This window comes from Equus asinus, chromosome 14, assembly GCF_041296235.1.
Source record: "Equus asinus isolate D_3611 breed Donkey chromosome 14, EquAss-T2T_v2, whole genome shotgun sequence".
NCBI lineage: Eukaryota > Metazoa > Chordata > Mammalia > Perissodactyla > Equidae > Equus > Equus asinus.
The window spans coordinates 33,239,047-33,264,123 of NC_091803.1; the positions used below are offsets into that span (position 1 = coordinate 33,239,047).

The 25,077-nt window shown below is 37.0% G+C and overlaps 1 protein-coding gene across 7 annotated transcripts in view; it reads right to left on the minus strand.

Moving 5' to 3' along the window:
* Positions 1-25,077, minus strand: part of LOC106841718 (phospholipid-transporting ATPase ABCA3-like) — a 217,997-nt gene that overhangs the window by 38,723 nt on the left and 154,197 nt on the right. For 6 of the 7 annotated variants that reach the window (XM_070484798.1, XM_070484796.1, XM_070484795.1 and 3 more), the window contains 3 exons: positions 24,225-24,444; positions 20,921-21,076; positions 15,051-15,238 (listed from right to left, as the gene is read on the minus strand). In XM_070484798.1, the coding sequence (XP_070340899.1) occupies positions 15,051-15,238; positions 20,921-21,076; positions 24,225-24,444 (564 nt within the window). Of the gene's footprint in view, positions 1-13,209; positions 14,075-15,050; positions 15,239-20,920; positions 21,077-24,224; positions 24,445-25,077 lie in introns of those variants that run through there. The other variant, XM_070484797.1, reaches the window with a different exon arrangement.

Genomic DNA, 25,077 nt, shown 5'->3' on the forward strand with positions numbered 1-25,077 from the left:
AGCAGTGTATGAGCATTCCCTTTTCTCCACATCCTCTCCAAGATTTGTTGGTTTTTCCTTGGTAATTATAGCCATTCTGATAGGTGCAAGGTGATATCTCATTGTAGTTTTGATTTGCATTTCCCTAGTAATTAGTGATGTTGAACATCGTTTCATGTGTCTGTTGGCCATCTGTATATCTTCTTTGGAAAAATGTCTGTTCACATCCTCTGCTCATTTATTGATTAGGTTTTTGTTGTTGTTGTTAAGTTGTATGAGTTCTTTATATATTTTAGAGATCAACCACTTGTCAGATAAATGATTTGCAAATATTTTCTCCCAGTTGGTGGGTTGTCTTTTCGTTTTGTTAATGGTTTCCTTTGCTTTTCAGAAGGTTTTTAGTCTAATGTAATCCCATGTGTTAACTTTTTCTTTTGTTTCCCTTGCCTGAGTAGACATGGTATTTGAAAAGTTGTTGCTAAGACCAATGGCAAAGCATGTACTGCCTATATTTTCTTCTAGGAGTTTTATGGTTTCAAGTCTTACATTCAAATCTTTAATCCATTTTTAGTTGATTTTGTGTATGGTGCAAGATAATGGTTTACTTTACTTTCATTCTTTTGCATGTGGCTGTCCAGTTTTCCCAAAACAATTTATTGAAGAAATTTTCCTTTCTCCATTTATGTTCTTGGCTCCTTTGTCGAAGATTAACTGTCCATATATGTGTGGTTTTATTTCTGGGATTTCAATTCTGTTCCACTGATCTGTGTTTCTGTTTTTGTGCCAGTACCATGCTGTTTTTATTATTATAACTTTGTAGTATGTTTTGAAGTCAGGGATTGTGATGCCTCCAGCTTTGTTCTTTTTTCTCAGGATTGCTTTGGCTATTTGGGTCTTTTGTTGTTCCATATAAATTTTTGGATTCTTTGTTCTATTTTTGTGAAGAATGTCATTGGGATTCTGATTGGGATTGCATTGATTCTGTAGATTGCTTCATGTAGTATGGATATTGTAACTATGTTTATTCTTCTGACCAATGAACATGGAATACCTTTACATTTCTTTATGTCTTCTTCAATTTCTTTCATTAATCTCTTATAGGTTTGAGTGTACAGGTCTTTCACCTCTCTGGTTAAGTTTATTCCTAGATATTTTATTCTTTTTGTTGTGATTGTAAATAGGATTATATTCTTGAATTCTCCTTCTGTTGTTCATTGTTGGTGTACAGAAGTGCAACTGATTTTTAAAATAGATTTTGTACCTTGCAACTTTATTGTAGTTGTTGATTATTTCTAATAATTTTCTGGTGGATTCTTTAGGTTTTTCTGTATACAGAATCATGTCATCTGCACATAGTGAAAGTTTCACTTGTTCCTTTCCAATTTGGATTCCTTTTACTTCTTTTCTTGCCTAATTTCTCTGGCCAAAACCTCCAGTACTGTGTTAAATAAGAGTGGTGACAGTGGGTACCCTTGTCTTGTTCCTGTTCTCAGAGGGATGGCTTTCCGTTTTTCACCATTGAGTATGATGTTGGCTGTGGGTTTGTCATATATTGCCTTTATAATATTGAGGTACTTTCCTTCTATACCCATTTTATTAACAGTTTTTTAAAAATCATAAATGGATGTTATATCTTGTCAAATGCTTTCTCTGCATCTATTGAGATGGTTATGTGATTCTTATTTCTCATTTTTTTAATGTGACGTATCACATTGATTTGCAGATGTTGAACTATCCCTGTGTCCCTGGAATAAATCCCACCTGATCGTGGTATACAATCCTTTTAATGCATTGCTGTATTTGGTTTACCAATATATTCTTGAGGATTTCTGCATCTAAGTTCATCAGTGATATTGGCCTGTAGTTTTCCTTCTTTGTGTTGTCCTTTTCTGGTTTTGGTATCAGGGTAATGTTGGCTTCATAGAATGAGTTAGGAAACATTACATCTTCTTCAATTTTTTTGGAATAGTTTGAGAAAGATAGGTATTAAATCTTCTTTGAATGTTTGGTAGAATTCTCCAGAGAAGCCATCTCGTCCTGGACTTTTGATTTTTGGGGGGATTTTGATTACTGTCTCAATCTCTTTAGTTGTTATTGATCTATTCAGATTATCTATTTCTTCTTGACTCAGTTTTGGCAGGTTATATGAGTCTGAGAATTTATCCATTTCTTCTTGGTTATCCCATTTGTGGGCATATAGTTTTTCATAGTATTCTTTTATAATCCTTTGTGTTACTGCAGTATCTGTTATAATTTGTCCTCTTTAATTTCAAATTTTATTTTTTTGAGCCTTCTCTCCTTTTCTTCTTGGTGAGTCTGACTAAGGGTTTGCCAATTTTGTTTGTCTTCTCAAAGAATCAGCTCTTAGCTTCATTAATCCTTTCTACTGGCTTTTTTTTTTAGTCTCTATTTCATTTATTTCTGCTATTTTTAAAATTATTTCCCTTCTTATGCTGACTTTGGACTTTTTTTTTGTTCTTTTTCTAGCTCTTTTAGGTGCATTTTAAGATTACTTAGTTGAGATTTTTCAGGCTTGCTGATCTGGGCCTGTATTGCTATGAATTTCTCTCTTAAGATTGCTTTTGCTGCATCTCATGAGAGTTGGTATGCTGTATTTTCATTTTCGTTTCTCTCCACTTATTTTTTAATTTCCCCTTTGATTTTTTTCCTTCATCCAATGGTTGTTCAATAGTATGTTGTTTAGCCTCCACATATTTCTGACTTTCCCAGTTTTTTCCTTGTGGTTGATTTGTAGCTTCACAGCATTGTGGTTGGAAAAGATGGTTGGGACGATTTCAATCTTCTTACATTTATTGAGGCTTGCCTTGTTTCCCAATATATGGGCTATCTTTCAGAATGATCTATGTGCACTTGAGAAGAATGCGTATTCTGTTGCTTTTGGATGGAATGCTCTCTCGGTATCTATTAAGTCCATGTGATCAAGTGTTTCGTTTAAATCTACTATTTCCTTGTTTACTTTTTGTCTGGATGATCTGTCAATTGATGTAAGTGGGGTGTTGAGGTCCCCTACTATTATTGTGTTGCTGTTAATTTCTCCCTTTAGGTCTGTTAATAATTGTTTTATGTACTTTGATGCCCCTGTGTTAGGTACATATATATTAATAAATGTTACGTCCTCTTGTTGGAATGTCTCTTTTATCATTATATACTGCCCCTCATTGTTTCTCAATGTCTTTTTAAACTTGAAGTCTGCTTTGTCTGATATAAGTATGGCAACACCTGCTTTCCTTTATTTGCCATTAGCTTGGAGTATTGTCTTCCATTCCTTCACTCTAAGCCTATGTTTGTCTTTGGAACTGAGATGTGTTTCCTGGTGGCAGCATATTGTTGGGTCTTGTTTTTTAATCCATCTAACTACTCTGTGTCTTTTGATTGGAGAATTCAATCCATTTACATTTAGAGTGATTCCTGATATATGAGGACTTAACATTGCCATTTTATCTGTTGTTTTCTGGTTGTTCTTTGTTTCTATTGTTTCTCTTCCTTTGTGTTTCTGATTACCATTTCATTTTGGTCATTTTCTGAGGGGCCTTTTTCAATTTTCTCTCTTTTTGTGATTTGTGGCTCTGTTCTGATTTTTAGTTTAGTGGTTACAATGAGGATTGTATGGAAGATCTTGCAGGTGAGATAGTCAATTTTCTCATTGCCTCTTATCTCCATTAACCTAAGAAGGTTCCTTCCCTTCTCTCTCCCCATCTGAGTAATTGGTGTTACAACTTGCTCTGTTTTTAATGTTGTGAGTTTGTGATTAAGTTGAATCATTACTTTTGATGCCTTCTTCCCTTTATCTTTTAAGTTGTAATTGAGTCTTTGCCTCCCTGTTCTGGTAGAGAGCTGCAGTTTTATGTTAGGTCTGTCTACTTATCTTCCTGCCCAGAGCTTTGTAGACCTTTCAATTTTTGTTTCTGGTGTGAGGGCAACTTTATTTGTTGTAGGGGAGGTCTAATGGCGATGAACTCCCTCAGCTTTTGTTTATCTGGGAAAGCTTTTATTTCTCCATTGTGTCTGAAAAAAAGTTCCAATGGATAGAGTATTTTTGGCTGAAAGTTTTTATCTTTCAGTATTTTGAATATATCATCCCATTTTCTCATAGCCTTTAGAGTTTCTGCTGAGAAATTTGCTCACAGCCTAATAGGGTTTCCTTTGTAGGTTATTTTCTTCTGCCTTGCTGCTCTCCATATTTTTTCTTTGTCATTGATTTTTGCCATTTTTTACTATTATATGGCTTGGAACATTCAGTCACTTGTGTGTACTGTGGTTGGTAGCTGGGACTGCCTTGCAGGACAGTGCTAGGGCCACTCCTTGGCATCACAGGGGCTCATTGGGCTCCCCCTCCCCATGGGAAAAGTGGACACAAATGGGCTAATAGTGGCCACCACCTCTTCCCCCAGCTGTCTGGGACTTACTCTCTCTTTCTGGGTTCAGCAGCACTATAGGTGCCTGTGTGGGCCTGGAGAATACCAGCCCCAGTGTGTAGATCTGCTGAGGCCTCTGCTTGTGGTTAGGGCCACTGTGCTTGGTGGGCTGAGCTTCCTTGCAGGGACAGATCTAGGGCTGCTACTTGGCACAGCAGGTGCACAGTGGGCTTCCCCTACATGCTGGGAAGGTGATCACCAGGGGGCTAAGTGCTGCTGCTGCCTCTTCCCACAGCTGCCATGGGTCATGTTCCCTCTTAGGCAGCTCAGCAGCACTATGGGTACTTGTGCAGCTTGGAGTGTGCTTGCCCCAGCATTTAGATCTGCTGTGGCCTCTGTTTGTGGCCACTGTGCTTGGTGGGCTGAGCTTCCTTGCAGGGATTAAGCTATGGCCACTCTTTGGCACCACAGGTGCATGGCGGACTCCCTTTCCTTACTGGGAAAGTGATTATGAGCAGGCTAAGGGCTGCCATGGGCTGCTTCTACCCAAGCCCCAGTGTGTGTGTCCACTTTTGGGGTGTTTGTGTAGGTAGGAAAGCATTCATGTGCATGCACAGGGCTACTGGGGTAGAGTAGGGAGTGCTCACATATCTCTGCCACTTCCTGGGGGGCTAGTCCATCCACCCTCTGATGTGTAGCTGCATGTGTCTCTCATGCATCCTGTTGTGCTGGGTGGGCTTCCTCTGTTGGTCAGTGAATGTCCATTTAGTTGTAGTTCAAAAGTGGGAGAGACAGAGGGAACAGCTCACTCTGCCATGTTGCTGATGTCTCTAGAATTTCTTCATTAAAAAAACTTAGTTCCCTCTTCTCCTCCACTTGACTCATTTCTAGGTTTCTATCCTTGAGCTCATAATTATCTTCTGCACATGATCTGCTCTATTTTTAATGCATTCTACATTATTTATCATCTCATTTATTGTGTTCTTCATATTTAGAATTCCTGTTTGTTTTTCTTTAATAGTTTTAATCTCTTTGGTGAAGTACTCCTTCTGTTCATTAATTTTATTCCTGAGTTTATTGAACTGTCTTTCTGAGTTTTCTTGTAACTCAATGAGCTCTTTGTGACAGCTATTTTGAATTCTCTGTCAGTCAGATTGTAATCTGCTGTGACTTCAAGCTTGGTTTCTGGAGAGCGGTCATCCTCCTTCTATTCTACCATGTTACTGAAATTCTTCATGGTTTTTGATGAATAGGTCCTCTGCTGGCACATTTGTGGTAGTAATCACCTTTCTTATTTAGTTATGGCTTTGGTTACTTTGGCTCTGTGCTGCTTCTGGTTATATTTGAGAGCCTACACTTTCCACCCTCCACTGCCTCTGCCAGGGGCATCCTCAGTGCCCTCCTTTTGTCACTTGTGCCTCCAAGGTTGCTGGTGCCTTCACTTTAGTCTCAAGTGTTGCCACAAGGGTCACCAGGCTGTGAACACTTCTACTGCTTTTGGGGTTGCCTGAGCCTCATGTCCCTCCACTGGCTTTCCACGGGGTTGGATGCTGCTGCCCTGTATACCACCTGTGCTGCTGTTCCTTGGTTGTCTGGGGGGTGCTGGTTGCACTGCTTCCAGGCGTGCTGGGTTCACAGGTGTCATTGTTGCTGCCAAGGGCCCGGGGACCCAGGGAATTGTATGTAGACCCTGCAGCTGGTGGAGCTGGTGTTAGGGATGCTGCCACTGGGGACTGGGTCACCAGTTCTGTTTGGTTCCTGAAGCCCTTGGTTGCAGGTTCCACTTGCCACTGCCAGGGGGAGTAGGGGCTAAGCCGGGAGAGGTTTTTGTTGTTGCTTGCTGTGCAGCCTCTGGTCTCTGATGCTAGCTGGTATGTTTTGAAGACTTAGGTCAGAGCCCCCACCTCAGCTGGGAAAATCTGAGTTTTGTATACTGTCTCCACTGTTGGAAAGACCTGGACACTGCAAGGGGATGGGGAGAGGGTGCACACACTTGATCTACTGGTAGAGGAGCAGGTAGCAATCCGATTCACCCTCTCCACCTCTGCCAGGACCACTCACAGGGCAATCAGGCTATTTACACTGGGAGACAGGCAGGTAGTAAGCTGGCCTGCTTTCTCCACCCCTGCCAGAACTGCTTGTTTGTGCACAGGTTATGTCTGCTGGGAGATGGGCAGGTAGCAAGCTGGTTGCCTTCTGCACCCCTGTCATGGGCATGCAGGCTATGTCTCCACCCCCACTGGTACCCCTCTAGAAAGTTCTGTTTTCTTGGAGGCAGGTAGGTCAGTGTGGAGGTCTGTTCCCTGGATGGCTGCTACTGGGAAAGTGGGGTGCTCCTCTAGAGTTCCACTGCCCCCCAGGGGTCCAGTCCACCCATATTCAACTGTATAGATGCCTGGATCTCTTATGCATCCTATTGTGCTGAATAGTGAATCCTATGTTGGTCAATGGATGTCCAACTTGTTGTAACTTAGAGGAGAGAGACAAAGGGGAAAACTCACTCCACCATGAAGCTGACTTCACTCCCTCGAGACTGGCTACTTTTATACCTTTTTATATTGTTTTGATTTATGGTCCATTTGAATGAATACCTTCTTTTCTCAGATAGCTCCTGTTGCTATATATTTTAAATTTCCTTTTACTGTTTCCCCTCACTTATATAAACATGTTCTAGTTGCTAAAATTACAGTTCTGGCCTTGTCATCCCCTTAAACTCTGGGTGTCATTCTTTTCCCCCTTTTGTTTGACAGCTGCCTTTCGTCTAAGTTTGGTCCACACTCATTATTTCCTCATCCATACTTGCTTATTTGTTATCCCACTGCATTTAGGTTTCAATGATGTCCAGTGGACATTGTTCAGTCTATCTTGCCTGACATCACTGTTTCATTTCCTTCTTGAAATTTTCTCTTCATGTGGACTGTGATAAAACTTTATCCAAATTTTCCTCCTAATTCATTAATCCTCCCCAATTTCTTCTTCAGTTATTCTCTCTCTGTGTGTCTTAGAAATGTTGATAACCCTCAGGATTCAGCCCATACTTTCTTCTAATTATTATACACACTCCCAATCGATCATCTCATCTACTTCCACAGTTTAAATTTCACTTGTACCTTGATGAATTCCAAATTCATGTCTCTATATCAATTTACTATCATAGGTTCCAAATGTCTATTGGATATTCTCCCATTTGGATGTGTTAAAGACATGTAAAACTCAACATATCCTCTTCTGAACACTCATCTCCTGTATTTACTATCTTGGTGAATGGAACTTTCACCCATTCACTGGCTCAAGATAGAATCTTGGGAATATCTTAGGTTCCTTTCTTTTCCTTATAACCCACACCCAAATGGAGCCTAAACCCTATCAATTCTACTTTCTTAATATTTTCACTACTTTTTCTAATAATTGTTTTATATCAAGCTCTAATTATATCACAGCAGATTAAGTGAATAACTGTTCTTCCTGTTTCTAGTTTGACCCATTTACAGATACTCATCCTCTGTTTCAGCCAGAAAGAATATTTGCTCTTCCCCAAACTCAAAATGTTATCATGACTATCACTGAGATATATATATATATCAGTGTTTCCAGCTTCACTGACATTTCCCCCATCCATTTGCCTGGTTACTTCCTCCCTTGAGGCACTGACTCAGTGGTTAGGACCAGAAATACCTTTCTTATATTTTCAGTGATGCTAATGCCATCAATTAACACAACTCCAGAGGTTATGGTCTCCTCTCCAGTCAACATTTTGAATGTAGTGGTTTTTCCGGCTCCATTTAATCCAAGTAATCCAAAGCACTCACACTTTTTGACTACAAGGGAGATATTTCTTACAGCCTTTACAACTGGACATTTATAATAAATCTGAGAAAATAAAAAAAACCCCACAATGTATTAAAGCAATGATTATGGGTCAACCACAACCATAACCTCAGACCCTTGTGGACTGCTACATGTGGACAGTTTCACAAGAGCTCTTCCCCTTTCAGCTTTCTATTTTACCAGAATATACATAGATCCCATAGAACTCCAAGGAATTAGCAATCCTATCAATGAATTCTTTGTAGGGAAGGTGGGCTAATGGGCTAAAGTTCAGGGCAATATTGGTCATTGAATGACTTTACCTTTGTAAGTTCTTTAAAAAGCAGTGGGGTGTTCTTCAATTTAGGAGGCAATGCCAGGACTTTTTTTCTTTCATTTTCTATATCTGGATCCTCAAATTCGTTGATTACTTGGATAGACACCATAGCCTATATTTTCAAGACAAGGATCACAGATGTGAATTTACTTTAGATATTTGGTTTAAACTCAGGGGTTTTTGAAAGCTGACCTGGGGGAGTAATCTCAAAGATGTCAGAAAATGCTTGAGTAATTTTTAAGAGCCTTCCTACCAATTTCCTGAAATCTTATGCACAAATTTATTCTTGACTTAGTTTTGGAAACTATAGCCATGAAAAAGTTTTTCTACAGCTATGAGTAAGCAGTATGTTTTGGCCAATAATGTGGACACTTCATGGAAAACAAAAGCCACATCAATACTATTAATTATTGTCTAGTGTGATTTGTTACAATTAAAATATGTTCAAGAGACCAAAAGATACAGAGAAGAGAAGAATTAACTCTTTCTTTAGGGAAAGCCTCTTTTTGGGCAAAGTCTGAGGTGATTTTGAAGAATAAACAAGGTTTTATTGAGAGAATGAGGGTAGAGTGGGGATGGAAGAAAGGCTGCCATCAGCAGTGGGAGCTTAGTGAAAGATATGTAGGAATGAAACAACGTAGCATATTTTATGAATAGAAATTGGTATTGTTGGAGCAAAATTCTGTTGATTTGAATTACCTATTTTTGCATCAAGTACTCATTTAACAGTATTTGTTAAGGAGGAATGAAGCACAAGAATATATTCAGCTCAGTAAACATGCTAATTAAAAGAGCGAGAAGAGAGCTGTTTTAAGTGTTTTTTTTTAATCTTTTCCAATGTCAAAAATGGTGGTATACGAGTGGTAAGAGTGAACATCCTTGCCCTGTTTTCATTCTTAGAGGGAAAACAGTCAGTCTTTCACCATTATTTTTGATGTAAGGCTTTATGTAGAAGTAGATGCCGCTTATGGGTCTGAGATAGTTCCTTTCTTTCCCTGGTTTGCAGATGTTTTTTTTTTTTCCTAATTATAAATGGATGGTGAATGTTGTCAAATGCTTTTTCTGCAATAATTGGTATGCACTTGTAGTTTTTCTTCTTGAGATTAATATTGTGGGTAACTGATTTATTCTCAAGCATTAAACTAGCTTTACACTCATGGAATAAACCCCACTTGTCATAGTGTATTATTCCTTCCATATATTCCTCGATTCTATTTGTGAACATTTTGTTGAGGATTAGTGTGTATGTGTTCGTGAGGGATATTTTCTCAGGTTTTGGTATTAGGGTAATGATGGTTTCATAAAATGAATTGGGAAATGCTCCCACTAATTCTACTTTCTGGAGGAAATTTTGTAAAATTGATGCTATTCTTTAAATTTTTGGTAGAATTAATCAGGGAAATTATCCAGGCTTGAAGTTTTCTTTTTTGGAGGTTTTAAACTATGCACAAAATTTCTTTAATTGAAACGAGACTAGTTTATTTATTCTAGAGTGAGTTTTGGCAGTTTGTATCTTTCTAGGAATTTTTCTATTTTATCTAAGGTGCCAAATTTATGAACATAGAATGGCTTCTAATTTCTGTAGTATGTGTCGTGATATCCCTTCATTTGTCCTCATATTGGTAATGTGTTGTCTCTCTTTATTTCATTGTCACTCTGGCTAGAGGCTTATCAGTTCTACTGTAGTCCTCCCCCTATCTTCAGTTTCAGTTACCCATGGTCAACTGCAATCCAAAAATATTACATGGAAAATTCTAGAAATAAATAATTCATAAGTTTTAAATTGCATGCCATTGCTTGAGTAGAGTGATGAAATCTTGCACCATCCCACTCTGTTCCACCCAGGCCATGAATCATCCCTATGTCTAGCATAGCCACACTGTATACGCTACCTGTGTGTTAGTCACTTAGTAGCTGTCTTGGTTATCAGATCCAGTGTTGTGGTATCACAGGACTTTGTTCAAGTAACACTTATTTTACTTAATAATGGCCCCAAAGCACAAAAGTAGTGATGCTGGCAATACTGATCTGCCAAAAAGAAGTTGTAAAGTGCTTCTTTTAAGTGAAAAAGTGAAAGTTCTCAACAAAAAGATAATTTGAAAGAGAGTGACCACATTCAAATAACTTTTATTACAGTATATTGTAATAATTTTTCCATTTTATTAGTTATTATTGTTAATCTCTTACTGTGCCTAATTTATAAATTAAACTTTATCATGGGTATGAATGTATAGGAAAAAACATAGTATATATAGGGGTTGGTGCTATCTATGGTTTCAGGTATCCACTGGGGGTCTTGGAATGTATCCTGTATAGGTAAGGGGCGACTACTGTGATCATTTTACAAAGAATTAGTTTTGAGTTACATTAACTGATATTTCTCCATTTCTTTTCTGTTTGCAGTTTTCTTTTCTTTTTATTTCTTTTGTTTATTTCTTTTCTTATTTTTACTTACTTCTGCTTGCTCTGAGTGTATTTTGCTCTTCTTTTCCTAATTTATTGAGGTGGAAGCTTCAATTATTGACCTGAGACCTTTTTTCATTTCTTATATAAGCATTTAATATTAGAAATTTCCATTAAAACACCGCTTTACATGCAACCCACAAATTTTCATGTCTTTTGTTTTCATTCAGTTCAAAATATTTTCTTTTTTTATGAAGTATAGTTGACATGCAAAATCCTATTAGGTTCAGGTATACATCATAGTGATTCTATACTTATATATGTTATGGAATGATTACCACAAGTCTAGTTACCCTCTGTCAGCATACAAAGTTATTACAATCTTATTGACTATATCAACTATATTCCCTATGCTGTACATTACATCCTCATGACTTATTTATAACTGGAGGTTTTATCTCTTAATCCCCTTCACCTATTTTGTCCACTCTCCCCAAGCACCTCCCTGCTCTGGTAACTACCAATTTGTTTCCTGTTATCTATGAGTCTGTTTCTGTTTTGTTTATTCATTTGTTTTGTTTTTTAGATTCCAGTTCAAAGTATTTTCTAATTTCCTTTGCAACTTCATCTTTGGCTGATGGGTTATAGAGAAGTGTGTTGCTTAATTTCCTAATACTTAAAGATTTTCTTGTTATGTTTATATCATTGATTCATAGTTTAATTTCATGATGATCAGAAAACCTGCTCTGGATTATCTCAATTCTCTTAAAATTGTGAATGATGTATCTTGGCCAGTGTTCCATGTGCACTTCTCTTTTTGGGTAGAGTGTTCTATAAATGTCAATTAGATTAGTTGGTAGATGGTGTTTTACAGTTCTTTTATTGACTTTCTGTCTCTGGTATTCTATTGATTACTGAGGGAGTAAGCAGTAGATTACCCACAACTGTGAAAGGCACATGCTGTTTTGCAGGGGAAGTCTCTCTATTTTCTTCATATGAGGAGAGAATGTGAATTCTTAACAGAGAGGAGTGTGCCATTTCTGTAGACCCAGAATTTTCAGAGTAATCTGGGGATTTAAGATTTTGGGGTCATTAACTCAGATGTCCCCATCTCATGTATCAGGATCCTCTTCTTTTCTAAGGAGAGCTGTGATCTTGGCATAGCAGATCTGCTTTGGCTGAGAGTTTGACCTTTCCTGGAGCTCATGTAATCGGAAAATTAGACCTCATTCCTAGTACTCAGTTTTATCTGCTCTTCCACTGGAGGAAATTAGAGCCTCATTCTATGCTACCAAAGAAGACCTTTCATTTTCACACTTGGCTGTCAATCTCTTCCTAATAACTCTCAGCTTTTTATAAAGCAAGGAGCTTAGAAATAGCCTCATAATTTCATTGTTCTTATGGTTGCTATTTTCCCCATATTTCTTGAAGACTTGACATATTAGTCAGTGCATTCTCTTCCTTGGTATATCATCTCAAGTCACCACTGATGAAAGTTTTAACAATTAGACCACTACTTTATGCCAGGTGCTATCTGTACTTCCTTTACCACCAGTGATGTGGACCTCATTGCCAGCTGAGCAGTGAATCATCTAGTTCTAAACCTCCATCTTATTGTATATTTCTCAGACCTCTCCTGGTACTAACTGTTGCAGGTGGAGTTCCCTTGGTACCAACACCTGTAGAAGGGAGAGGAGGAAGTCAGGAGTAGGCAGGGGAGAAGTCAAGCTGTGATGCAGGCCAAAGGACATCCTCAGTTGATTCCATGGGAAGCCTTGAAGTTGTCTGAATGACATTGAGATGACCAAACATTTTACTCTAGCATCTGTAAGTGACTGGATGCAGGTCACATAGGAAGGAGTGTTATCTTGGGAAAGGAGGCTCTCTGCAGCTGAAGAAATCCATAAAGATGACAGCTAAAGGCTGTCTGAAGACAGCACTCCCAGAAGCTGAGGGCAGATCCAAACTTCACTGAAGGGGGATCTGGACAGTGCTTTATGATATACATCACAGGGGGGCATTCAATCCTTTTATTTTCTGGGACATATACAGCATCCACCAGTGTAAATGTTTGCTCTCAGCATAAAGTACCAAGAAGTCCTTTTGAAACAAAGTGAAAGATCTGTACATGGATTTTAATGGTAGATTAGATTGCGGATGGAACATGAAAAAAGGAGTTAAGGACAAGTCCCAGATTTCTCTGTTGAACAAATGTATAAATGATGGTGTTACTTATTAAGCTAGTGAATATTGGAAGGTTTTGGGCAGTGGAAGAGGAAAATGAAGATGTTAATAAGCTACAAGAATTCTCCTACTAAAACACAACATTTACTGACTGTTTATTATGTGCTAGGCACTGTGCACATCACAGATGTTTGTGATTATCATACAGACTAACAACTGTATGAAACAAAGTCTATTGTTATCTCATTTGTGTAATGGAAATATTTGAAGAAATAATGACTAAAAATTTCTTAAATTTGATGAAAAATATTAATCTATACATCCAAGAATTTAAATGAACTCCAAGTAGTTTACAAACAAAGAGATCCACACCTAGCCACATTATAGTCAAACAATTGAAAGTTAAAGACAAAAAGAAAATCTTGAAAGTGGCTAGAGAAAAATTACTCATTAGACACAAGGGTAACACAAAAGATTAATAGCTGACTTCTCATGAAGTCAGTACTCCATTTCATAGAAACAATGGGGTCTAAAAGTCAGTGGTGTGATATAGTCAAAGTGTTGACAGAAAACTCTATCAATGAAGAATTCTACATGTAATCTCTGTCACTTTTCATGGTTTAAGAACCATCGTCTACTTCTCATTGATATCTGTGTCTTTTTCTCATTTTGAAATGTTAAGAAAACTGAGATCAGACTTTTGGCTTAAAGAGCACAGGAAAAACTGTTTACTTTGGTTTAAGGATACTGAGGCTAAACAGACTAGTTCATTAGATTACTATATAAAGTTTGAGGCCTTGGCCTAATCCAAGTATTATTCCTTTGCTTGGCCTTGTTCTCTCAGCATACAGGAGCAGTGACAAATAGGGGAAGAACCTTCAAGCCAAATATTCTCATAATATTGTCATGAAATCTCCTTTCATACTCATTATGCTTCTTTTTTCATACCTGAAGAAGTGTGACATGGTTCAGGGACTACTGTCTCAGCCTAAGAAAGGGCAGAAAAAAGTCTCGAGATAAAATTCACATGTGTAATCCAAAGTACTAGGAAAAAATTCTTTCTTTTTTTATGCTGCTCAAAAACTTAAACTTCTTTTTGTCGGCATGTCTTGGACTAGACATCTTCTGACTAGAGTAGTAAAATCTGTATGGGCTTTGGTATAAAAGTAGGTAGAAAACAACTTTTGGATTGTTATATAGTTCTAGGCATTAATTAGCAACATATAACAAGCCACTAAAACTCTGGGTGAATGCTATTCATACTGGTCAGAATTCCAGGAGGTAGCAGAGGCTATTATGATCTCAAGATATCCTCCCTTCTGAAATTAATATATGCAGATATTAGATATATATTAGATATGCAGGATCAGAGAAATTTATGGTCAAGATCTAGAGCCACCCGAGAATAGTAGCCAGAGACAGAATTGGGATGAATGAAGAGAAGTTATAAAGAGACAGATGCAGCAGTTTTCTGCCTTAGGAGATGTTCAAGTGTAGAACAGTAAGAATTCAATTACTAATTAATGGATCATTAAGATAATTTTAAAAATTTTAGGCAGAACTCGAGATTATATGAAGTTACGAGAGCTTATAAAGCAATAATTAATACTCTGACTGGTAGAGGCCATGCTGTCTTACAATCCTACATAGTTTTAAAGAAGCCAATTAATTAATTAAAGCCAAATACATCTCAAAGACAGTATATGTGCAAGACAGTGCTTTCTATCATAGTCAATCCATTGTAAATGGAGTATTTCTTTGTTGGCAAAGGATTCAAAGTTTAGAACCTGAAACCCAAACTAAGATGAAAGACTTGTGATTCAAATTAGTCCCAGTTAGAATTTGGTATCATTGAATAATATTTTCTTTATCAAGTAATAGAGGTAGGAATATGTAAATTCTTAATTCTGATCTAACATTGAGCTTTGTTTGAATTTTATCTAAAGTCCATGTTAGTTACTCACCTTCCTGCCTTTCATCAATATGTTGTAGACATTAAATATAATTTTTTGAAAGAAGAAGTTTTTCAGTCTCCAGAATGTAGTCTCCATACACAAAAGCAAGAGGAGATAAAATAAGCCCATGGCAGCCGATGAAATCAAAAACTTCGCAATCCCATTTTCTCCAAAACTATAAATATTGTTCTCAGTAACTGAGGATGATAAAAGAGATAGCTTTACCTTAAAAACTGATACAAAGTCTAAGATGACACCAAATATTAATATAGGATTGAAATGAATTTTAAGTTGGGCTTACAGAAGTATAAAATATGGAAAATAAGTAATTGTCTTAATATTTTGTCTCTCTTATTTGATCTTCCCTGATATTTATGGTTACTATGAAAGTTCTCCTGCAAATGATTTTTCCTCTAGTTTTCACTAGTTTTAATTGGAGACAACCTTACTGTTTACTAAATTCATTTCAAAGGCTGAGCCTTTGTAAACAGAATGCTTAGTAATTAAATAAAGTGAACACAATAAAGATATCTATGCATATCTAACCATTATGGTAGGCCATGCAGAATATTCTTAAAGACCTTCAGAGTGAGAAAAATTTGTATTCTATAAACAGGAAAAAGTTTTAAATAGGAAAAGAGCGTTAATGGCAATATCTCACAAGGAAGAAAATAACAAATAATTTAAATGAGCAATCGTTTATAGTTTTTGACTTTACTATAGAGAAAATTACCTAGTACAAGCAGCTAAATTCTGGATATGCAAATAGGAGGCATCTTTGAGATGTGAAGATAATAAAAGCACTCTTTTTTTAAACAAGAATTGTATTTTCAGACTGATCTGTGCCAGTATATAGAAATGCAATTTATTTGTTTGCTTTGTTCTAATAAAATATACATAAAACTTACCTTTCTAAAGTGTACAATTCACTGGCACTGAGTACATTCATAATGTTTTGCAATCATCACCACTACCCAGATGCATAATACTTTCATCACCTCAAAAGAAAATCCTGTATCTATTAAGCTGTCACAACTACCCTCCTTCTACTAGCCACTGGCAACCATTAACCTATTTTCTGTCTCTATGGATTTGCCTATATTGGACATTTTATATAAATGGAATCAAACAATAAGTGGCCTTTTGTGTCTGGCTTCTTTCACTTAGCATAATGTTTTCAAGGCTCATCCATGTTGTAGCGTGTGTCAGTAATTCATTTATCTTTATTGCTGAATAATGTTCCATTGTATAGATATACTACATATTGTTATCCATTTCTCAGTAGATGGATATCTGGATTGCTCCTTCTTTTTATGGAAAAAAAGCTATTATGAATAATGCTACTATGAACATTTGTGTACAAGTTCTTGTTTAAATACTTGTTTTCAATTCTTTTAGGTATGTATTCAGGAATGAGATTGCTAGGTCATATGTTAATTCTATTTAACTTTTTGAGGAGCCACCAAACTGTCATCAACAGTAGCTGCAACATTTTACATTCCTACCAGCAATATATAAGGGTGACACTTTCTCCATATCCTCACCAAATCTTAGATACTTAGATATGTTTCATTTCTCTTTTAAAATTATTTTTATCTTATTTTATTTTATTGAGGTAACATTGGTTTATAACATTATATAAATTTCAGTCATACATCATTATATTTCAATTTCTGTGTAGATTACATCACGTTCACCATCCAAAGGCTAATTAGAATTCATTACCATACTCATGTGCCTAATAACCCCTTTCACCCTCCTCCCTCCCCCTTTCCCCTCTGGTAACCAACAATCCAAACTCTATCTCTATGTGTTTGTTGTTGTTTATATCTTCTATTTATGAGTGAGATCATACAGTATTTGACTTTCGCCCTATGATTTATTTCATTTAGCATAATAACCTCAAGGTCCATCCATGTTGTTGAAAATAGCAAGATTTCATCCTTTCTTATGGTTGAGTAGTATTCAATTGTGTATATGTATATAGTACATCTTCTTTATCCATTCATCCCTTGATGGGCACCTAGGTTGCTTCCAAGTCTTGGCTATTGTGAATAATGCTGCAATGAACATAGGTGTGCAATATCTTTACTCACTTGTGTTTTCATGTTCTTTGGATAAATACGCAGCAGTGGAATAGCTGGATTATATGGTAGTTCTATACTTAATTTTTTGAGGAATCTCAATACTGTTTTCCACAGTGGTTGCACCATTTTGCACTCCCACAAGCAGTGTATGAGAGTTCCATTTTCTCCACATCCTCTCCAACACTTGTTATTCAAAAGAACAGAATTTAAAATCCAGAAATAAACTCTTATACTTGTGGTCAATTCATTTTTAATAAAGGTACCAAGACAATATGATGGGGAAATGATATTCTTTTCAACAAACTGCTAGGACAAATTATGCTGTGACCTAAATATGGGTCTAGTCATTTAGAAGAAGACATTGGAGAAAATCTTCATGACCTTACATTAGGCAGAGTTTTTATATATGATACAAAAAACACCATCTATACAAGGAAATATTGATAAACTGGACTTCATCAACATTCAGAACTTTTATGCTTCAAAAGACACAAATAACAACTTTTGTCCAAACAAATGTCCATCAACTGATGAATAAATGTGGTATATCCATACAATGGAATACTATACAGCTAACAAAAAGCCATCCCTCTGAGGACAGGAACAAGACAAGGGTGCCCACTTTCACCACTCCTATTCAACATAGTACTGGAGGTGCTGGCCAGAGCAATTCGGCAGGAAAAAGAAATAAAAGGAATCCAAATAGGTAACGAAGAAGTAAAACTCTCGTTGTTTGCAGACGACATGATCTTATACATAGAAAACCCCAAAGAATCCACAGAAAAACTATTAGAAATAATCAACAACTACAGCAAAGTAGCAGGGTATAAAATTAACGTGCATAAATCAGTAGCATTTCTATACACTAACAATAAACTAACAGAAAAAGAACTCAAGAACTCTATCCCATTCACAATCGAAACGAAAAGAATAAAATACCTTGGGATAAACTTAACCAAGGAAGTGAAGGATCTATACAATGAAAACTACAAGACTTTCTTGAAAGAAATTGACGATGACATAAAGAGATGGAAAGACATTCCTTGCACATGGATTGGAAGAATAAACATAGTTAAAATGTCCATACTACCTAAAGCAATATACAGATTCAATGCTATCCCAATCAGAATCCCAAGAGCATTCTTCACAGAAATTGAACAAACAATCCTAAAATTCATATGGGGCAACAAAAGACCGCGAATTGCTAAAGCAATCCTGAGCAAGAAAAACAAAGCCGGCGGAATCACAATCCCAGATTTCAAAACATACTACAAAGCTACAGTGATCAAAACAGCATGGTACTGGTACAAAAACAGGTCCACAGATCAATGGAACAGAATTGAAAGCCCAGAGATAAAACCACACATCTATGGACAGCTAATCTTCGACAAAGGAGCAGAGGGCCTACAATGGAGAAAAGAAAGTCTCTTCAACAAATGGTGCTGGGAAAACTGGTCAGCCACATGCAAAAGATTGAAAATTGACCATTCTTTTTCACCACACACCAAAATAAACTCAAAATGGATCAAAGACCTAAAGATTAGGCCTGAGACAATAAGTCTTTTGGAAGAGAATATAGGCAGTACACTCTTTGACATCAGTTTCAAAAGAATCTTTTCGGACACTGTAACTCCTCAGTTGAGGGAAACAATAGAAAGAATAAACAAATGGGACTTCATCAGACTAAAGAGCTTCTTCAAGGCAAGGGAAAACAGGATTGAAACAAAAAAACAGCTCACTAATTGGGAAAAAATATTTACAAGCCACTTATCTGACAAAGGGTTAATCTCCATAATATACAAAGAACTCACACTGATTAGCAACAAAAAAACAAACAACCCGATCAAAAAATGGGCAGAGGACATGAACAGACATTTCTCAAAAGAAGATATGAATATGGCCAATAGACACATGAAAAGATGTTCATCATCGCTAATCATCAGGGAAATGCAAATCAAAACTACACTAAGATATCACCTTACCCCCGTTAGATTGGCAAAAACATCCAAAACCAAGAACGACAAATGTTGGAGAGGTTGTGGAGAAAGAGGAACCCTCATACACTGTTGGTGGGAATGCAAACTGGTACAGCCACTATGGAAAACAGTATGGAGATTTCTCAAAAAGTTAAAAATAGAAATACCCTATGACCCAGCCATCCCATTACTGGGTATCTATCCTAAGAACCTGATATCAGATATCTCAAGAGTCCGTTGCACCCCTATGTTCATCGCAGCATTATTTACAATAGCCAAGACGTGGAACCAGCCTACATGCCCAGAAACTGATGATTGGATAAAGAAGATGTGGTATATATACACAATGGAATACTACTCAGCCATAAAAAAAGACGAAATTGGCCCATTCACAACAACGTGGATGGACCTCGAGGGCATTATGTTAAGCGAAATAAGTCAGTCAGAGAAAGACGAACTCTATATGACTCCACTCATAGGTGGAAATTAGTATATTGAGAAGGAGATCTGATCGGTGGTTACCAGGGAAAAGGGGGGTGGGGGGAGGGTACGGAGGGGGAAGTGGTGTACCCACAATATGACTAACAAAAATGTACAACTGAAATTTCAAAAGGTTGTAATCTATCATAACATTAAAAAAAAAAAAAGTAACTAAATACTGAGATATGCTGAAACTTGGATGAATCTCAAAAACATTATGGTAAATCAAATGTTTATGTTCAGCATTGTAATGTTGAAATGATACAAATCATGTTCAGGAATGTTTAACATTATAAGGTTGAAATGATAAAAAATGATGCTATTTACATGAAATATCCAGAAATATCAAAGCTATAGACACAGCAGGTATATTAGTGGATGGCTGGGCTAGATGTGTTAATGGGGATTAACTGTAAACAGGCATGACGGATCTTTTTCAGATAATGGAAATATTCTAAAACTGGCTTGTGGCAATGACTGCATGACTTTATAAATTTACTAAAAATAATAAATAAAACAAATTAATTAAAACTGGTGACTATGGTAGGTAAACAATAACTTAGAGCTATTTTCAAAAAACAGAGGAATTTATTGTCCAAATATGATGCAAACTAAAATGTGACATAATTTTTGTTATTTGGGGATTATAAGAAAATATAATCCATTTGGCCTGAATAATTACATTTTACCCTGTATTGATTTAGTGAAATATTATTACATTTCTCTTTCTGTGGCTGCATATAAACTATTTGGTTCCAGAATGAATTACAAATATACATACACACACAGTAAATATGCTTATTTCTCAATTTCTAGAATCAACCTAAAATAGGAAATCAGCCTAAAATAAAGAAAATTTAATACAGCAGCTTTATTTTTCCCTGATTTTGATCTGGCTGTGAATTTACCTTTCTTTCATCTGTGTGACACTTAAAGCTGAGTGTCCCAGAAAACCTATTTAATCTTCAGTTTAAGTTAGGTGTTTAGTTTCTTCATTTACAAAACTGGAATAATAGCTAACTTGTAGGGTGCTGTGAAGATTCAAAATAATGTTAAGGAAAGCTACTTTCACATAGTAGATGTGACTGTTAGTAACTCATCCTAAATCTGGTGGTGACTTCACAAAATTTATCTTGGATTTTATTTTGAGGCTTCATTTTTTCCCCCAGTCTGTGAAAACAACTTTGGTACAGTAAAACACTCAAAACAGCAAGCCTAACTATCTCAATTGGAGGAGGGACAACTTTCTCTTATCTTCCACAATCTAAGCTTAAATGTGGAAGTCTGGAAAGGAATAGGTTATTTTTCAGGGATCTGGGGAGCCCCAGATACTCACATGTTTTACTGCAGTGCAGAGATGTAGTTGGAAATTTCCTGGCACATATTTTTTTTACCTCATAGTCATCAAAGAATCTGCTGATACTCATTGCAAAGTTGTAACTAGGAAGCACCATTAATACATTCTTTATGGAGGCTCCAATGGAGTCAGGCTCTGTGAGGAGAAAGATGACAGATTATCTTTAATTATAAGAAACTAATGAACCTCCCATAACAATAAACTTCCCCAAGATGATTAAACCACTCTCAGAGAATTACTAATCTAGCAGATGATCCTTGAGAAAACACTAGTTATTAAGCCACTAAGTTTGTTCACCTTGATATCTTATAGCCTGGATTTGTCAACTATAGAGTTCAAGAGAAGATTTTTGTTAACAGTGTTTCCCAAGGCTCTGTCCCTCTTTATGTGTGGGTCTGCTATTAAGATCTCTACCTCAGCTTGGCTCTAGGTCATTCTACTCTCCTCTGTTTCCCATGCATCCTATCAAATGGAAAATCATGGGATTCTGGATTTCACTTTGCTGTTGGCCTCTGCATTCTGAAATTTCTTGCTAGATCAATCATGTATTTAAAAAGTTTAAACAATTTTTTATCCAACATATATTGTTGTTTTAAGTGGAAGGGCAATTCACGATATTCAGTCCTCCATTCTTCTGGACATGGAAGTCTCCACTGAATTTCTCATTACCAAATCTAATAGCCCTCTGTGTCATATTTCTTCTATTTTCCCCTTCTAATCAATACGCCACCCTTCTCCATTAGACTTTGTGCCCTGGGAGGATTTTCTATATGGACTAAATCAAGGGACTTCTTTGCTTTCTGGCTCCTGGTTGGTCTACACCCATGGGAAGCCATGGCTGGAGAGAGGGAGGTTTCACTAGCATGTTCACTTTGTGAAAATTTATCAATCTGTACATTTATAGTCTCTGCACTTTTGTTTATGTAAGTTATACTTAAATAAAAAGTAAAAATAAGAAATACATTCTTGAAGAACTCCGTGTTGACTGTTGTAGGGTGAAGATGATGGTAGGGTGTGTTGCAATGGAATTTGGTTCCCTGACACTAACGGGAATAATGGGATTCTGGAAAGTAGAGGCCAGGAGGAAGAACTGAACTATTAAGAGACAAGGTAGGAATCATTCCCACCATAAGCAACAGGGACAGAATGGTAATCAGATTTTTTTTCAACCATCAGAGTAGAATTAGTTTTCTAAACTTAGTGTTTTTTGCAGGCAAATTATATTATAATACAATAAGAAAATTAACAGGTTTAGAAGTCCATGAAACTACACTCCAGGAGAATAGTCTTAACTGTTAGAAACTGGAATTCGGAAAACCCATAGTATCTGGGTTTTAGTAAAAGCAAAATCAAGGTTGCTACTTTAGTCTGCCCCAGGTAGTAGGGAAAGCTCATTCCTCTGGATTCAGATAATACACCATGGCCAGAAAATAAAGTCTCAGAGATGAAATTAATAATAAAAATTAACATTACCTGCTGCCGAGACCAGCTAGGCAGCCAGCTGAAGGGGTGGATGGAATTAATAGACAGAACACAGTCTATATAATAGACACAACACACTGTATATTATTTAATGGGACAGGGAACCATCAGCCTCAAGGACTGAGGTGACATCCCTCTGATTGCCATGTGTTTATTTGCAGGCAAAGAAGTACAAGCATAGCAGGAACTCATGCCAGCAGGGATATGCAAGTCAAAGCTCAGCAGTTCTAGTCTTCCCCCCTTCAATGTACACCAGCCCTACACAAGGCCATTCTCTTAGGGAGTATCCTGGGAACAAACAATCAGCAAGTTATGCAGACAGCGTTCCGTTCCTGCAAGGGCCCAGCGTTCCTAAGCCCCTTGCTTTCATGTTTGATAAAATACTCCCTTCCAGCCTTTGATTCCAAAGCACAAACAATCTAGCATAGTAATTCATGAGAATCAGCAGATTGCATATTTCTCAGTCACTCATTTTGTAATTTGTTCTTGCTAAACTTAAAGCCTTGCAATAATGTTGCTATGCTCTCCTGCAACAATTACCAATCCACCTTCACCTTCTGTTAGAATCTGAGGACTTTATAGACTGGCTGCCTATAGGGAAGGGGATTCACTGAGAGAGCAGGGATGGACAGCTCGCTATGAGAAATGAGCTTCAGTTCTACCTGAGGTCAGGGGAAATAAGTGGATATTGTTGCAAGTGTCCAAAGGTCTACGTTACTAGTAGAGGAGAATTTTAGAAAGGAAATACAAATGAGAAAGAATCGGTAACATGATCAATTAATAGGGCAGACCACTGGTAGAATCTATAGATAACATAAAAATGATTGACAACAATTATCACTAATTCATGGAATAAGCACAAATGCATAATTGGCCACTTGGCTTTTAGGCTACTATGCAGTGGCTTAAATCTTCCTCACATAGTATACTACTAGTCTTTGGAGAGGTGTGAATAGAATAAAAAATTTATGCCTGGTTCACATACTATGTTTCATTTTGTGTGAGGCCAAGGTTTAAAGTCAGGGAATGAGTTTGGAAGCCTCTTTTGGTGGGGTTCTGCTACTTCAGGTAGAGTGGATTAACACAGTTCAAAATTCATGTTTATAGAGAAATTCAACAAAGGAATTTTCTATAAACAAAAAAACAAATCCTATTTGTGATAATCTCTAGCAGAATCAGGCTCTTTTTAAATTTCATAACCAGAGAAGGAAGATGGGGGAAACTACTCCTGGAATCCTGCTGAAACCAGGCCTGAAAGGTGGGAAACGGGTTTAATGATGAGTACATTTGTTACATATTTTACTATGTTCTTCTGAAAAAATCTCATTAGGAGGTTCAAGATTATGTGTTTCATTAAATTAGGGCGAAGTCATAGCAGAGGACCTTCCACTCTCCAGTCTCCCCATCGTGCTCCAAAGTGCTGTTAAGATGTTAAAACTGAAGGACCAAGTCTCAAGGGAGGGGGACGATCTTTCAAAGGAGATGAATGTTTTGCACACTTGTATTGCAATCTCTTACTCTTATAATTTTTTCTCTCAGGCTAGAGTGATACCAAGTCCTGCTTCTTCAGAGGGCTTAGCTTCTCTCTCTCTTTTTCTTCCTTTCTCTTCCCCATTTCCTCTTTCCCTAAACCTCTATCTCAAATCCACTCAATAAATATTTGATGATTTTCAAAAAGCATAGCTTTTCAGATTCTTGGAAAGTAAGTGCTTCACAGTTAATATTTTTATCCTCAAGCTCTTTCATCCTCATTTATTCACTGTATTTCCTGGAGAAAGGGAAAATTATGTGAAGTCCTTACCAGAGAGTTGCCATAGGATGTACGTGATCATACTGAAAACAGTTGAAAAGTAGTTAAAAAGGGTGAGCTTGACGTATGCAGTAGTACTACTAGAAAACAGGAAGCTTCCAAGATACATGAGAGGAACAACAGACCAACCATACAGCATAAAGATCATCATTGTGTCCAGAAAATGGTAATCTGCAACAAATGCATCGATTCCGCAGTACTTGAACACTCCCTGAGACATAGAGTGCAGAAGTAAGAGCAAGTTGAAGGACACTGTGCAACAAGAAGGCAAGCCAAAACATTTAGAAAACAGCAAGCACTACCTTCATTAGAGCATAGAACTATTCATTACTTAAGTCATTTTACCCATTAAAAAACCCTTTAGCTTATGAACCTGAAATAAACTACCTCTTTCTCAATAGAAGACTTTTGTGACAGAATGACTACACTTACCTTTTCTGTTTTTTCTATGTGGAACAGTATTACCTTTTATTCTCCCCCCCATGATTAAAGTCAAAATAATTATGTTTACATTAAGCCCAACTCTGAATTTTCCTAGGAAAAAATGATGCAAGAAGTAGACTATTTCTCTAAAGGTTTTCCCTGCAGCTGCCATAGTATTACACAACCTCCCTTGCATCACTCCCCACATTTAGACTGTCTCCTGGCCCTACTCTGTACCCCCAATCCCCTTATATCTATCTCAGGAACTCAGGAACCTCCTTATTCAATTACTTCTTGTTCCATTTGAGAATCAGATAGGCAAGCATAAATTTAGAGTGAACTAGATTAGGAAGAAGGAAAACTCTAGAGCTATTAAAGAAGAGAGTTTTCCAGAAATCTATATGATAATAGTTGGTAATTA